This window comes from Balaenoptera musculus, chromosome 3, assembly GCF_009873245.2.
Source record: "Balaenoptera musculus isolate JJ_BM4_2016_0621 chromosome 3, mBalMus1.pri.v3, whole genome shotgun sequence".
NCBI lineage: Eukaryota > Metazoa > Chordata > Mammalia > Artiodactyla > Balaenopteridae > Balaenoptera > Balaenoptera musculus.
This window is the reverse complement of record NC_045787.1, coordinates 60,622,274-60,635,221: the sequence shown is the minus strand read 5'-3', so window position 1 is coordinate 60,635,221 and position 12,948 is coordinate 60,622,274. Positions and strand designations below refer to the sequence as shown.

The following is a 12,948-nucleotide window of genomic DNA, read 5'->3' as shown; positions in this document are numbered from 1 at the left end:
TTTCTAGTTGTACTTAGCGAGAGGAATAGGAAAAAGTATATCTATTCCATCCTCCCAGAAGTGGAAAGTATGTTTCAAGTACTTGGTAACAGAAATTACCTCTAAACGGTAGTTGCATTGGATCCACTTAAATATTATTGTCTTTGTGTGCTTTTTTCGTTTGTTTGTTTATTTATTTTTAGGACTAAATACCTATAGGCTTATTTTATTGACAGAGATAATAAAGAATTCAAATGAAAAGTACAAAACAAAAACATAGAATCAACTCTCAGGGTACCACATAAATCTCAAACTGAGTCTTGACAACACAGGGATCTACTTAATTACCAATTTTTAACCTGTCAAACTTTATTAATGATTTCTTTTATTTGTGTTGCAGTTCAAACAATTTTCTTCTTTCTTCTGACCCTTTGATTCAGTTACAGAGTGACTGATAATTTATGGAAACAGTTTTCAGGTTTTGGGTAGTCTCATATTCTAGGCTTTGTTAGAATTTAATGGTTAGGTTTTCCCTTTGGGCAGCTTGTGGGTATTTCTATGGTAATTTAATATTTTCAGAAGTTTACTATATAATATAAAAGTATAATCTATTGCACTAAAAGACAGTTACTGTGTCATAAAATATGAGAAAAAGCAAGGCCTTTCTTCCATATAGGTAACATACTAATTTCAAATTGCCTCAACAGTAGTATTCTATAGTAAAATATTATCATTATTGTAAATGTTTTTTAAAAAGTTTTCTTTGTGTAATATTTGGGCTGTCCCAGGTCTGAACTAATCTTGGGATTGGATTTCTTTCCTGTAGGGTGATGGTCTAGAGGACAATGAAAAGGATTTCTATGATTCTGATGAGGAACAGAAGGAAAAGACTGACAAAAGGAAGAAGCCATATACTATGGATCCAGACCATAGACTTTTAATTCGGAATACAAAGCCTTTGCTTCAGAGCAGGAACGCAGCGGTATGTAAAAACCATTATAAGAAATAATTCACAGATTTTTTAAAACAGTGGTTAAAAGTGTGTAAGTTCAGTAAATAAGTCTTTATTTTTGAGTGTGCTAATGGAGCATTTGTTGGTTTATTTGTTTATATACTAAAAAGCAGGTTTTAATAGGATTACTTGGTTTGGTAGCTGTATGCCTAGTGGACTTCATTTCCTTTTTGTGGTTTTGTTAATTGGATTCCTAAGATATAAGTTCAAGATGTTTACCAGTTGATTGGAGGACTGTGTATATTTCTCTACTACTGGATTGTTGTTGTGAGTACTTAATCTGGTATCAGTACATAATATTTGTATTTACCTGATAAGAGTTTTAAAGAGACTAACATGTAGTAAAAGCACCTAGCATAATGCCTCATATAAAAATTTTAGCTGGTAGGAATAATTAAAAATCATCCTTACTTGGATCCTAAGTTTGTTGTTGTTGTTGTTGTTTACATCTTTTTATTTTAAATAACCCTTTATATTTTAGAAGAATACATGTACACAGTAGAAAATTAGAAAATACAGACTAGCAAAATTAAATAAAATTAAACCATTACATTCCCATCACACAGAAATCACTGTTATAATATCTTAATGCAGTTTTTTCCAGATTTTTTTCTGCATAAATGTACCTATTTCACATGTGTGTATGTCTATACATATATATTTTTTAAGCCAAGATAAAAATCATAGTACACATAGTATTTTTTAACCTGTTTTTTTTTCTAGTCAGTTCTCTATTTCTTTTTCAGTACAATTTCATCTCATTTAATACCAATTTGTCTTAAATTCTTTTATAAGTCGTTCATCTAAACCAGTTTTGCTGCATTGGGTCTGGTTGTTACTTCTTTTAAACCTCTCAGGTCTTGCAGAATGTTCCTCTGGATTTGTCTGGTTACTTCCTTTCCTATATCCTGTGTTTCCTGTTAACTGGAAGTTTTGTGTAAGGCTTGATGAATTCAAGTTCAATATTTTCTTAAACTTCTTTCAATTAAAAAAATTCTTAATGAATCGTTCTGTTCAAGTAGTAAAAACTTTGAAAATGAGAGTTTCCTTTGTTTTCTGATGCTTGAGAATTTGGTCCCTAGAGCTTTGTATATGTATCTTAGGAAGTTTTTATCTAATACCTAGTATTTAGTTTCTAAATCATGATTAAGTACTATGCACAATAATAACACATATGTTATTTTATTAATATTGTAAAATATGCTTATATTTTAGTATGGTCTCGCTTGATCTGATGGTACTTAAGTACTGTAACTTGCCACCTAAAACTACTTTATAATTGACTCACTATTAATTTAACTTTGTCTTGGAAATTGGTTTTATAGTTCAAATACTCACTGATCAAAATGTTCTTGAATAGTGAAACAAATAGAGGTGGTTTGTACTTTTTGTACCAGTATGTTTTGGTTCCCCGCTTGTTTGATTGTGTACCAAATAGAGGTAGTTTATTTTTTGTTCCAATACCTTTTAGTATCCTGCTTATTTGATGCTGCTAAATATATATAAAGTTTGGCTTTTGAAGAATTGTGAATAGAGGTTCTTTGGTTTAGCCTTATTCTCAACTTGCAAGAGAGACTTTGAGAATTTGTTCAGGAAACTTAGTCTGTCAGTGCTGTGTAGATTGAATTGGCGATAAGAGATGCTGGAAGCACCGTTGGGAGGCTGTTTGGACAGTCTAGGTAAGGTGACAGAGGAGGAGTGGTTAGAAATAGAAAAGTTCTTATAGGATGTACTTTCTTATGAACATACATAATGTAACTGCTGAAGGCCTATGAGGTATATTTTTAGTTGTTTTGGAGTTTGGAGTTATGGGAGCTTCCCTCATGGCTTTTACAAATTAGACTATAAATGTCAAATTTTGGGTATTGAAGAGATTTAGAAACTGTTAGATTTGTAAATATTGGGGAAAAGAAGATCCTTTAGCCCTTTTGGGTTTGGGAGTGCCCTAATTAATGTATCAGAACAGATGACGTACTAAGTGGAATCTAGAATCTTAAAAACATTGACACATATAGAAAGTACAGTTTATTAAGCTTCAGCTTTCTCTTCTATCATATGCTAATACTTATTAGCCATCTGTATGCTTTAATATTTTTAAAAAATGACTGTCACCTATTTGTAGATTAAGTCAATCATTAATTGAGTTTTTCTTAATAAGATTTTAAATTCAGAAGAGTTTGTTGTATAATTAAAGTGTATTTGTAGATCACAAGTTAAGAAATAAGATATCCTTAAACTCCTCAAATCCCCAAGTAATGTCTGAAAGCTATAAATCAGTCATCTAAAAAAATGTACACAAAAATGCCATACAGCAGTAACTTGAGGATCCTGTAACTCTATTTTTTTTAAATGTTTCTTAGTTTTAGAAGAAACTCTTTTTGTTTTGAGCACCCTCAGGTACTGTATACTCTTTAGGCATATGTAAAACTCCTGCCATATACTTAGTAGAACTTTATAGTTCAAGCAGAAGTAAAGTAGTATTAATATATCTTCCTTACCAAAGGTAAGATGATTAATTTCTGTAGCTCTGTATCTGCAGTTGCCACACGCTGAACTGGATACTTTCAGCAAGTGGGAAGTCTGCACTTTTGATCTCTGGATCTAAGTGTAGAGGCATGTAGGGGAAACATAGTACTCTTATATTTTATGACAGAGAAATTCTGATTACCCCTATAATAGCTTTGAACCAAAGACTATTTTTAAGGTTCTGCATTTTGAAAAGCAAGATCATTTCAAATGCTGCTGTTTCAGAGGAATTGTTTTAATAGAGTCCCCTTAATTAAAACTTAAATATACTGACTTTTTTTTGGTTTTTAAAATGTTAACCTACTTACTGCTGTTATCTTTAAGTGTCTGGTTTCATTCCCTGTCTCAGAGCAGCAGCTGCACTAGGAAGAGTATGGGATTTGGAGTGTGTGTTGAGCTTTGCCATGTATTGGCTGTCAGACTTCAGGTAGTTCGTTTAACATTCATTTTCTTTTCTGAGGATTTATTGTCTTCCTAGGGTTGCCGTAACAAATTACCAAAAACTGAGTGGATTAAAACAATAGAAATGTATTCTCTCACATTTCAGGAGGCCGGAAGTCTAAAAATCAAGTTGTCAACAGGATTGGTTCCTCCTGGAGGCTCTAGGGAGAAATTAGCTTCTGGTGGTTGCCAGCAATCTTTGGCATTACTTGACTTACATGCCTCAGTGCAGTCTCTGCCTCCGTCTTCATACTGCCTCTTCTCTGTGTGTCCTTTTCTGTCTCTGATAAGGACACTCACATTGGATTTAGGGCCCCCCAATCAAGTATGATCTCACCTTGGTCATTGCCTTAATAACATCTGCAAAGACTTTATTTTCAAATAAAGTCACATTCTGAGGGTAGACACTCTTAGGGGAACACTATTCAACCTGCTACATAGGGTAACAACATATTCATCTTATTTCACAGCAATTTTGTAGGAGTTAAAGGAAATAATATGTAAGAATATACTTTGAAACTGTAGTATGAAACTGTTATAGTTCTTATTGTTGTCTGCTTTGCTTTTTAGGTGGTTATGGCAGTTGCTCAGCTGTATTGGCACATAGCACCAAAATCGGAAGCTGGCATTATTTCTAAATCACTAGTGCGTTTACTTCGTAGCAATAGGTAGGACATGATTTTTTATGTGTTTTCTTTTGTATTACTTTAAAAGTAATGTTTGAACAAATAAAATGTGTCTCTTAGGCATTTAACATGCAGCTCTGACTGTATTTTATCAATGAGATTTCATACTTAAGGGGATTATTATAAAAGCCTTTAGATTACTGATCTCAAAGTTAATGCTAAATATTGAAGGTTTTTTAACCTCAAGCCCAAAGAAGTTGAAAATATTTTTTTGGCATATAGTATATGCTATTACCAGTAGCCTAGTATTAGTGTTTGATATTTCTAGGTGTGGCAATAATAATGTTTGGGAGTTCTATTAAGTCTGGAATCACTGAAAAACTATATTAAATGTATTATCAGATTGACTTAGTGTAATTATACATGACTTTATATAAAGCAATACATATGCTGAATTATGTAGTTTATGACAGAATTACTGCTTCCTGTAAAGTTACAATATTTAATTACTATAGTTTGTTCTATTTAAGAAAAGAGCTATGTTCTTAATAGCTACTTATTTTAAAGAAATGCATACTCTTTTCTTTTCCTGGAGATAGGTAGGTAGGTAGTAGGTAGGTAGGTAGATAGATAGCAGAATACTTTTCTCTTTAATTTTACCTCTCTATAATTCTGCAGTTCAGGTCAACAATTCAGAAAACTTTGAGTTCCTGTGGCATATACTTTCAGTGTTTAAAAAGATTTTGCCATTTGTTTTGTTTTCTATATTTAAGAATACTATTGTTTCAAGCTATTTAGCTTACCCTGGATATTTTGCAGTAATTAGTTATTTTAAATTAAAAAATTTTTTTCCATTGAGTACTTACGCTATTGGAGTTGGAAGGAGAAAGGTAAATATTTATTTTCATCCATACTCAAACTCAGTGCCACAACTTTAGCCCTAGTTTGGCTTTTGCCATTCTTTAGTAAGATACTATTTCCTTTGTCTTTATACGTAGTCAGTCGTTCTTTCCCTTTTAACAGCTCAATAATTTTTGTTTTCCATAGCTGGTTCAAAGAAGGATCTGGAATGCGTCTTTCACATGAAGCATTATACCAGATTCATTTCCATGTTCATTTCTTAGATAATTGGACATAAAATAACATGGCTTTTTAAAAAATCTATCTTTCACTCTGGGCAGAATTGAGGCACATGGTGAGCCTTCCAGTCAAGAGTTTGTATTAACACTGTGGTCATGTTTGTTCCATTAGCCCTAAGAATACTTTCTTTGCACGTGTTCAGAGCAGCTACAGTATTGACTCTACATCTTAGGAATACAGTATTATAAAATTTGTTTTAACTCTTCCTCATGATGAATCAAATCTAATTTAATAGTTTATAGGGAAAATGTATTTTTAAAAGAAGGCATAAATATCTAAGATTTACTAAAAACTTTTCAATATTATATTTAAGAGTTCCACTCAATATGAGTCTTATTGCTGATTCTTTTTCTTTAATGTACTGTTTACTTAATGATATTTCATTGGAGAATATACCCAGTGAAAATTCTCCTTTAATTTCTAGGGAGGTGCAGTATATTGTCCTACAGAATATAGCAACTATGTCAATTCAAAGAAAGGTACGTACATTGTGAACACAAAATTCAAGAGAGAAATGAATACACTAGTACCATAAATGTATTTATATATTTATTTTTGTAATCTAGGGTATGTTTGAACCTTATCTGAAGAGTTTTTATGTTAGGTCAACCGATCCAACTATGATCAAGATACTGAAGGTATGCATGCTCTTATTTTTCAGATACTCTAATGCATGTTTACTTTGATGCTATTGCTGTAACTTTTGGTTTAGCATCTGCAAAATGGAGACCTGTTTTTTTTTTTAAATAGATACATTGAGGGATTTTCTTTACGCTTTTTAAACTACATTATTATATACTAATTACTGTGCTACATTCTAACAATACAAAGTTAAGACATGCTACCTATACCTTGAATAACTCACAGTATGTGAAGTATGTGAAGGAGACAGACATGGAAATAGATAATTTCAGCACTATGTGTTTTAAGTGATAAAGAGGTTTGAATTGAGTGTTGTGGAAAAAGATAAAGATGGGGCTAATTCTCTGGGATATTTAGAAAAGACTGGTGGAAAAGATGATGTTTGAGTGGATCTAAAAAGAATAACATGATTTCGTCAATTTTTTTGTTGTTGGTAGGTAAGTTGATTGGGAGGTTGTAGCATTGGGTATAGGAGAAAGGCACATTTTATGCCAACACAAGGGATTATGAAAGAGTGTTGTGTTCAGGGAATGGCAACTACAGTATAGAATATAGTTATGGGTATAAAGTTATAATGATTAAAACAGTGTGATATTTAGATAGAAAAATAAGTGGAATAGAATATGAAGCCTGGAAACAGATCTATGCCTATCAGAATGTACCATATAAGAGAGGAGACATTGTAAACCAGTGAGGACTATTCATTAGTAGACAATTCAGTAAATATTGGAAAGATTGGTTCTTCACATGGAAACTGAGTTTAATCACAAAAAAACAAAAAACGAAAAACTAAGACACACCCAAATTGAAGGATAAATTTACAGAATAATTGGTTTGTAATCATCAAAAGTGTCCACTTCGTGAAGGTCAAAAGAAAGGTTGAGAAACTTTCAGACTGAAGGAGACTAAAGAGACAACTAAATACAATGTATGATATGGATCTGGATTCTTCTTTTATCCATTGTTGAGATAATTAGTGAAACTTAAATGTAAGTTATTATTGCATAGATATGATGTATCAGTGTTAATTTCCTGGTTTTCTTGGTTGTATTGTGGTCTGTAGGACAGTGTCCTTGTTTGTAGAATATATGTACAGATGTGTTTGGAGATGATGTGGTATCATTTTGATGACTCTGGACTCAGATGGTTCAGATAAAAACTGCTTTTTACCTTTTCTGTACATTAGAGATTGTTTTTTAAAATTGTACAAAAAATTAAAATGTTCTCATCAAAATAAAATGAAAAGTCAATTCATAATCTAGGAGAAGATATTTCCAGTACATATATCTGAAAATTGACTACTATCCAGAATATATAAAGAACTGCTACAGTCTGTGCCTTTTAGTTGAAGTGTTAGACCATTTACTTTTAATGTAATTATTGATATGAGTGTGTTTATGTCTACATCTTGTGTTTTGTTTTTTGTTTGTCCCATCTGTTTCTGTTCCTTTTTTCCTTTTTGAAGCTTTCCTTCAGATTAATTGACTATTTTTTTATGAGTAGAAACTGAAATTTTTTTAGCAAGCCTATTGGAGATGAGCTTTTAATTGCATATTTCTTGTAACTGTAAATCTGGAAGAGAGAATTAAACTCTAGATATTTGAGATGGTAGGATGAAGAAAAACTAAATAAGGGAATTAATTGGTATCTGGAATATAGAGATACTACATGGAGGGCAAGTCGTTTTCTAACTTTATTATTAAAAGAAAAAGAAATAAAACTACCTTAAGTTGTTTAGGTTAATTAGATATAAACTATAAAGTTGGGAGAAACAACTAAGGAAGACGTAGGATTCTCTTTTTTGTAATTACTTTTAGACACTATATAATTATTCTCTGTTTGTAGGTGTAGGGAGACAAAGTTCACCTGAAGAGTATAATGCCTCACATTTGTAATAGTGTAACTTTTTTTAAAAACAGAAATTACCTTTCTATTAAATGCATAACCTTTATTAAATTCATCCTTTTTTGTGTGTTTTAAACTGTTTACTTTCTCTTTTTTCTATCATAGCTTGAAATTTTGACAAACTTGGCAAATGAAGCCAACATATCAACTCTTCTTCGAGAATTTCAGGTTTGTGTACAGTGCTAATTATACAATAACTTCTAAAGCATCTGTTCAGTTTAAAGTAAGGTATATATCTTTCTCAGTTTAGATATGTGTAATTGTATAAATAAAACAGTGATTTGGGGCAAGATTGACAACTAATAAATTTATAAATTTTCAAGAATAAACATTAACTACAAATCTAAAATTTAAGGGAAATGGAATGGTAGTCCCTTTCATGTTTTCATATCATAGAATTTGAGAGACTGGTTTATAACTCCTTGTTTGAAAATAAGTCACTGTAACGATTCTATCTTTTTGTGCTGTCATCATCAATAGTCCATGCTGTACGCTATACTCATGAAAATGGCTTCACTTCTTACATGGTTGTCCCTATTTGATTGGCCTACTACTGTTTCAGACATTGTCCTCTTAGCTTCATGTATAGCTCCAAAAAATTGGTTTAAAATTGGCCTCATCATGATTTTTTAAATTGTTGTTAATGTTTTGTTTTGCTGTATTTTTTAAATCATGTGTGCTGTTGGATGAGATGCTTCCCAGCTACACATCCCCCCAAAATACTAAAAAGTTACCTCATGGATCTTATGCCCTTTATGATGAAAGGGTTAGCTCTGAAGACTTAGTGGTGGAGCACAGTAATAGAAAACCTCATATCAGTAGTACGGGTTTTACATCTCATCAGCAGTTTTCTTAGCAAAAGTATACCACATGCTACACACGAATCACAAAATTGTTGTCAACTCCCAGCTTTTATAGATTTAACTTATTTTGTTGCCATAGTCATTCTATATGCCTGCATTAAATTTCTTTTTAGCCATATAGACATTGTATTTCTTTTTAACTGTGTGATCTTACACTTTTAACAGGGGTAGTAGAATATTATAACATATTCATGCTTTATAATTTTGTAACTGAATTACTATACTTTCATGCTATATATTTTTCTAGAAAAAGTCCTTGTAAAATTAGGATATCTGCTCATCTTATATTTACATACCAGAAAATATAGTATCTCAAGTTCTTATCTAGTAATCTGTGGTATAGAACATTGCTTAAATTTGACTTTATTTTAAAGTTTTTGTCTTTGTGTTTGCAGTTTTTGCTTTTCCTCTTATCATGTGTAATCTGTGTAATCTGTTTGGGGGTCCTTTTGCTGTCTATTTTCTGCTTATGTCAGGGTTACTGGGGTTGTAGGGAAGGAGTCTCAGGTAATTTTATGGCATTGTTTACCTGTTTCAGGATATTGGTGATCTAGTCATTTCATTTAATATCAGGATGTTTAGTAAGGTCCATTGTTTAGTCAGACTTTTTAATATATTCTTTCTTCATGTATCCTTTTTTATCACTGTCTATATTTTACCTTATTTCTGTGTTTATGGGTTATGTTCATAGATGTGTACAGTTTATTCATAACTTTTTGAGAAAATAGACAACTTTTCCAAAGACTCAGTTTTTTGTAACTGAGGAAATTAGGTAATCAACTGGGAAATGGTTTTAAATACAGTTGATCTTTCCTACATGGAACTAAGAGAGTTTAATTTGTTTAATTTATTTCCTCAACATTTAATCGTGTTTTGGTACCATTTTCACTAAATTCGTGTGTCTTTTAGATATTCGTGGATTTTCTCCTCCATTTGCCATTTAGGCACCATTTAAATGCATATCCTGTTTTGCATGTTAGATGAATGTGGTGTTAATTCTACATTATGTACTTGTCGTTTGAGGTTGGGAATCATTTTTTAAAATTTCAGTTGAAAATGGGATTTTAAATTCCATTTATATGTAATGTATATAAATATGCATATTTATTAAAAATACATTTGTTTCTGTATACAATAAAAGCTTAGTTTTTAAATTAGGAAAGTTATAACCAAAGTGAAATTCTTTAGGTCTGTAATAAATAAGTGATTAATTTCTTTTTAAGTTTATATAAATATATGGTTTACAGTGTATTTTTAAAGCATTCTTTTCAAGAAAATCTTTTTCAAAAGTGTGGTGTTTTATTTTGTTGCAAATCAAGTATTTATAAAGTCTTTATTGGAATGCTACTCACTGTAGCTGTTGCAGTTTACTACCATTCAGATACCATTTTGAAAGTATAAAATGTTTATCTGTGGCATATTGATCCTTTTCCTCCTCTTCTCCCAATTTTTAGCTTTAGTATCTCTGAAAAAGCAGCCCTTTTTTCATAGATTCACAGATGCTGCTGGTTAAATGAACTGAAACCTCCAAAGAGAGGGTTCTCATCATCTCTTTCAACCTTGCACTTAAACTAATTGCTGTCCTTGGGTGACTGCTCCCCACTATCTCTTCTGGAGTCACAAGCCACTGTAGCCACAGGTGAATGAACCTGGCTTGAAAATGTGCCTCTTCTGTAGCCACATTCTTTAAGTGAAAAAACAGAACTAAATTAATTCAGGAGTTGGACCTCTTGTTATGCCTTTAGATGAGAAGATTATGTATTCTAGAATTCTTATATTCTGACAGAGCTTAATATATTAGGAATTTTTTTGTTCACTTGATAGTGCCAATGTATGAACTAACTGAGATAATTTTTTAGACCTATGTGAAAAGCCAGGATAAACAGTTTGCAGCAGCCACTATTCAGACTATAGGCAGATGTGCCACCAACATCTCAGAAGTCACTGACACATGCCTTACTGGCCTGGTGTGTCTGCTGTCCAACAGGGATGGTAAGTTGACAGCTTCATTTTATTTTCAAATAATTTCTCATTTCAATATTCTTGGTATGATCTACAGATTGTAACTTCTTTTTTAGTATTGCATTTTAGTTTTTCCTGTATGTCAGTAGCATGGTTACAATGAATAGTAACATTTTATCTTTGAAATACGCACACACACACACACACACACACACACACACACACACTCAGTTTTTGTTGTTGTTTTAGTAAATTAGATAATTAACTTACAAACAGAATTTTCTTGCCTGACCAGAACTAAGAAAGTATAATTTGTTTATTTTATTTCTTCACAATTTAATCACCTTCATTGCACCCTTTCCACAAAGGTTCTATTTTACTGCTTTTTAATGACATATGTCATGTATAATATTGGTTCACCTGCAGAGGGTGCTAAAAGCAGGCAAATGACTTTACAACATGAGAAGTTATAAAGGCTAGATCAAAAAAGTATGTAAATGTGTAACTTCAAAGTTTTTTTCCAGAAAGTCACTTAATAATTTTATATTCAAGATTAATTAGATTTAAAAGTCATCAGTTTGGAACAGCTTCATGTTTTTAAGCCAAACAGTGTCTAAACATTTTGTAAAACTGGATAGGTAATATCCAGTAAAGTACATAATCTAGATTTCATACTTTCTGTGGTAAATGTCTGTTATTTCTATGATATGGCTTTAGAATAAATGAGACCATTTGAAGAAAGAAAGAAAAATGATTCAGCTTTCACCTTTAAAATAATTTATTTAATTAAAATGAGATTAAAACAAGGGATTTTTTTTAGGAAAAGCATAATTTTCTGTGTAAAATTATTGAAATTATTTGTGGAATTCTAAATATAATTATGTCATATCTAGACCCAGGCATATATGACATAGCAACCGTAAGGTGAAACATAACAAAATTGATTAGTTTTTATATTTTATTTGAAAAGTAACATTTTACTATGTTACGCCTAATTGTCTTTTTCCAGATGTAGATCTCTAGAAAGCTGTAACATTATTGTAAATACTTCTAATGAAAAAAAATTCGAAACAAAATTTATCCCCAAATAAGAATGATCTTTCCTGTAAGCATAAAATTATAAATTTTAACCTGTAAATTCAAGATATTATGATGGATAGAACATTTTTCTATATGCAGTATTGTAACTTCAAATAAGTGGCCAGAAAAATTATCAAGGAAATAGATTTTAAAAAAAATTGACTGTAGAAGGTAACTACAGAGGATAGGGTGCTAAATGTCATCCATTTTTATCTATTTCTACTTTTAACAATAACATCCTTTTTGTCTCTATTTCTATGTCACACTTTAAAATGTGAGTTAAAAAATATGTTTTCATTTTCCTATGTCTTTAATAATGACTTTCTATTTGATCAAACAAGACACACTTCAATTTGATTGCATACAAAAAGCACCACAAATCAGTTAGAATACTGGCTAGTTCTTTCAAATACAAAATGGATCTAAGGTTTGTCAGTTTTATATTTTGACCACTTTTTCTCATGTGAAATTTTCAAGCTGGATTTTAAAGCAGTTGTTTCTACTTAGGCTTTCTAACACATTAATTTCTCAAAAACTATTTTTTATTGACTTTGATTTAAAAGATGAATATTCTGTACCCCTGTAGTACTTTTTTCTTTTTAGCAAGCTTTGCTTTTATCTATTTTAAAAAAATTTTTATTTTATATTGCCGTATAGTTGATTTACAATGTTATGTTTGTTTCAGGTGTACAGCAAAGTGATCCAGTTATACATATACATATATTTATTCATTTTCAGATTCTTTTCCCATTTAGGCTGTTACAGAATATTA

General features: G+C 31.3%; 1 protein-coding gene across 1 annotated transcript in view; it reads left to right on the top strand.

The window, feature by feature from the left end:
* The window catches only part of AP3B1 (adaptor related protein complex 3 subunit beta 1), a 267,726-nt gene that overhangs the window by 113,090 nt on the left and 141,688 nt on the right, over nt 1–12,948 (top strand). The window contains exons 8-13 of the mRNA XM_036848304.1: nt 806–961; nt 4,529–4,626; nt 6,149–6,203; nt 6,291–6,362; nt 8,377–8,439; nt 10,994–11,126. Of these exons, the coding sequence (XP_036704199.1) occupies nt 806–961; nt 4,529–4,626; nt 6,149–6,203; nt 6,291–6,362; nt 8,377–8,439; nt 10,994–11,126 (577 nt within the window). The remainder of the gene's footprint in view (nt 1–805; nt 962–4,528; nt 4,627–6,148; nt 6,204–6,290; nt 6,363–8,376; nt 8,440–10,993; nt 11,127–12,948) is intronic.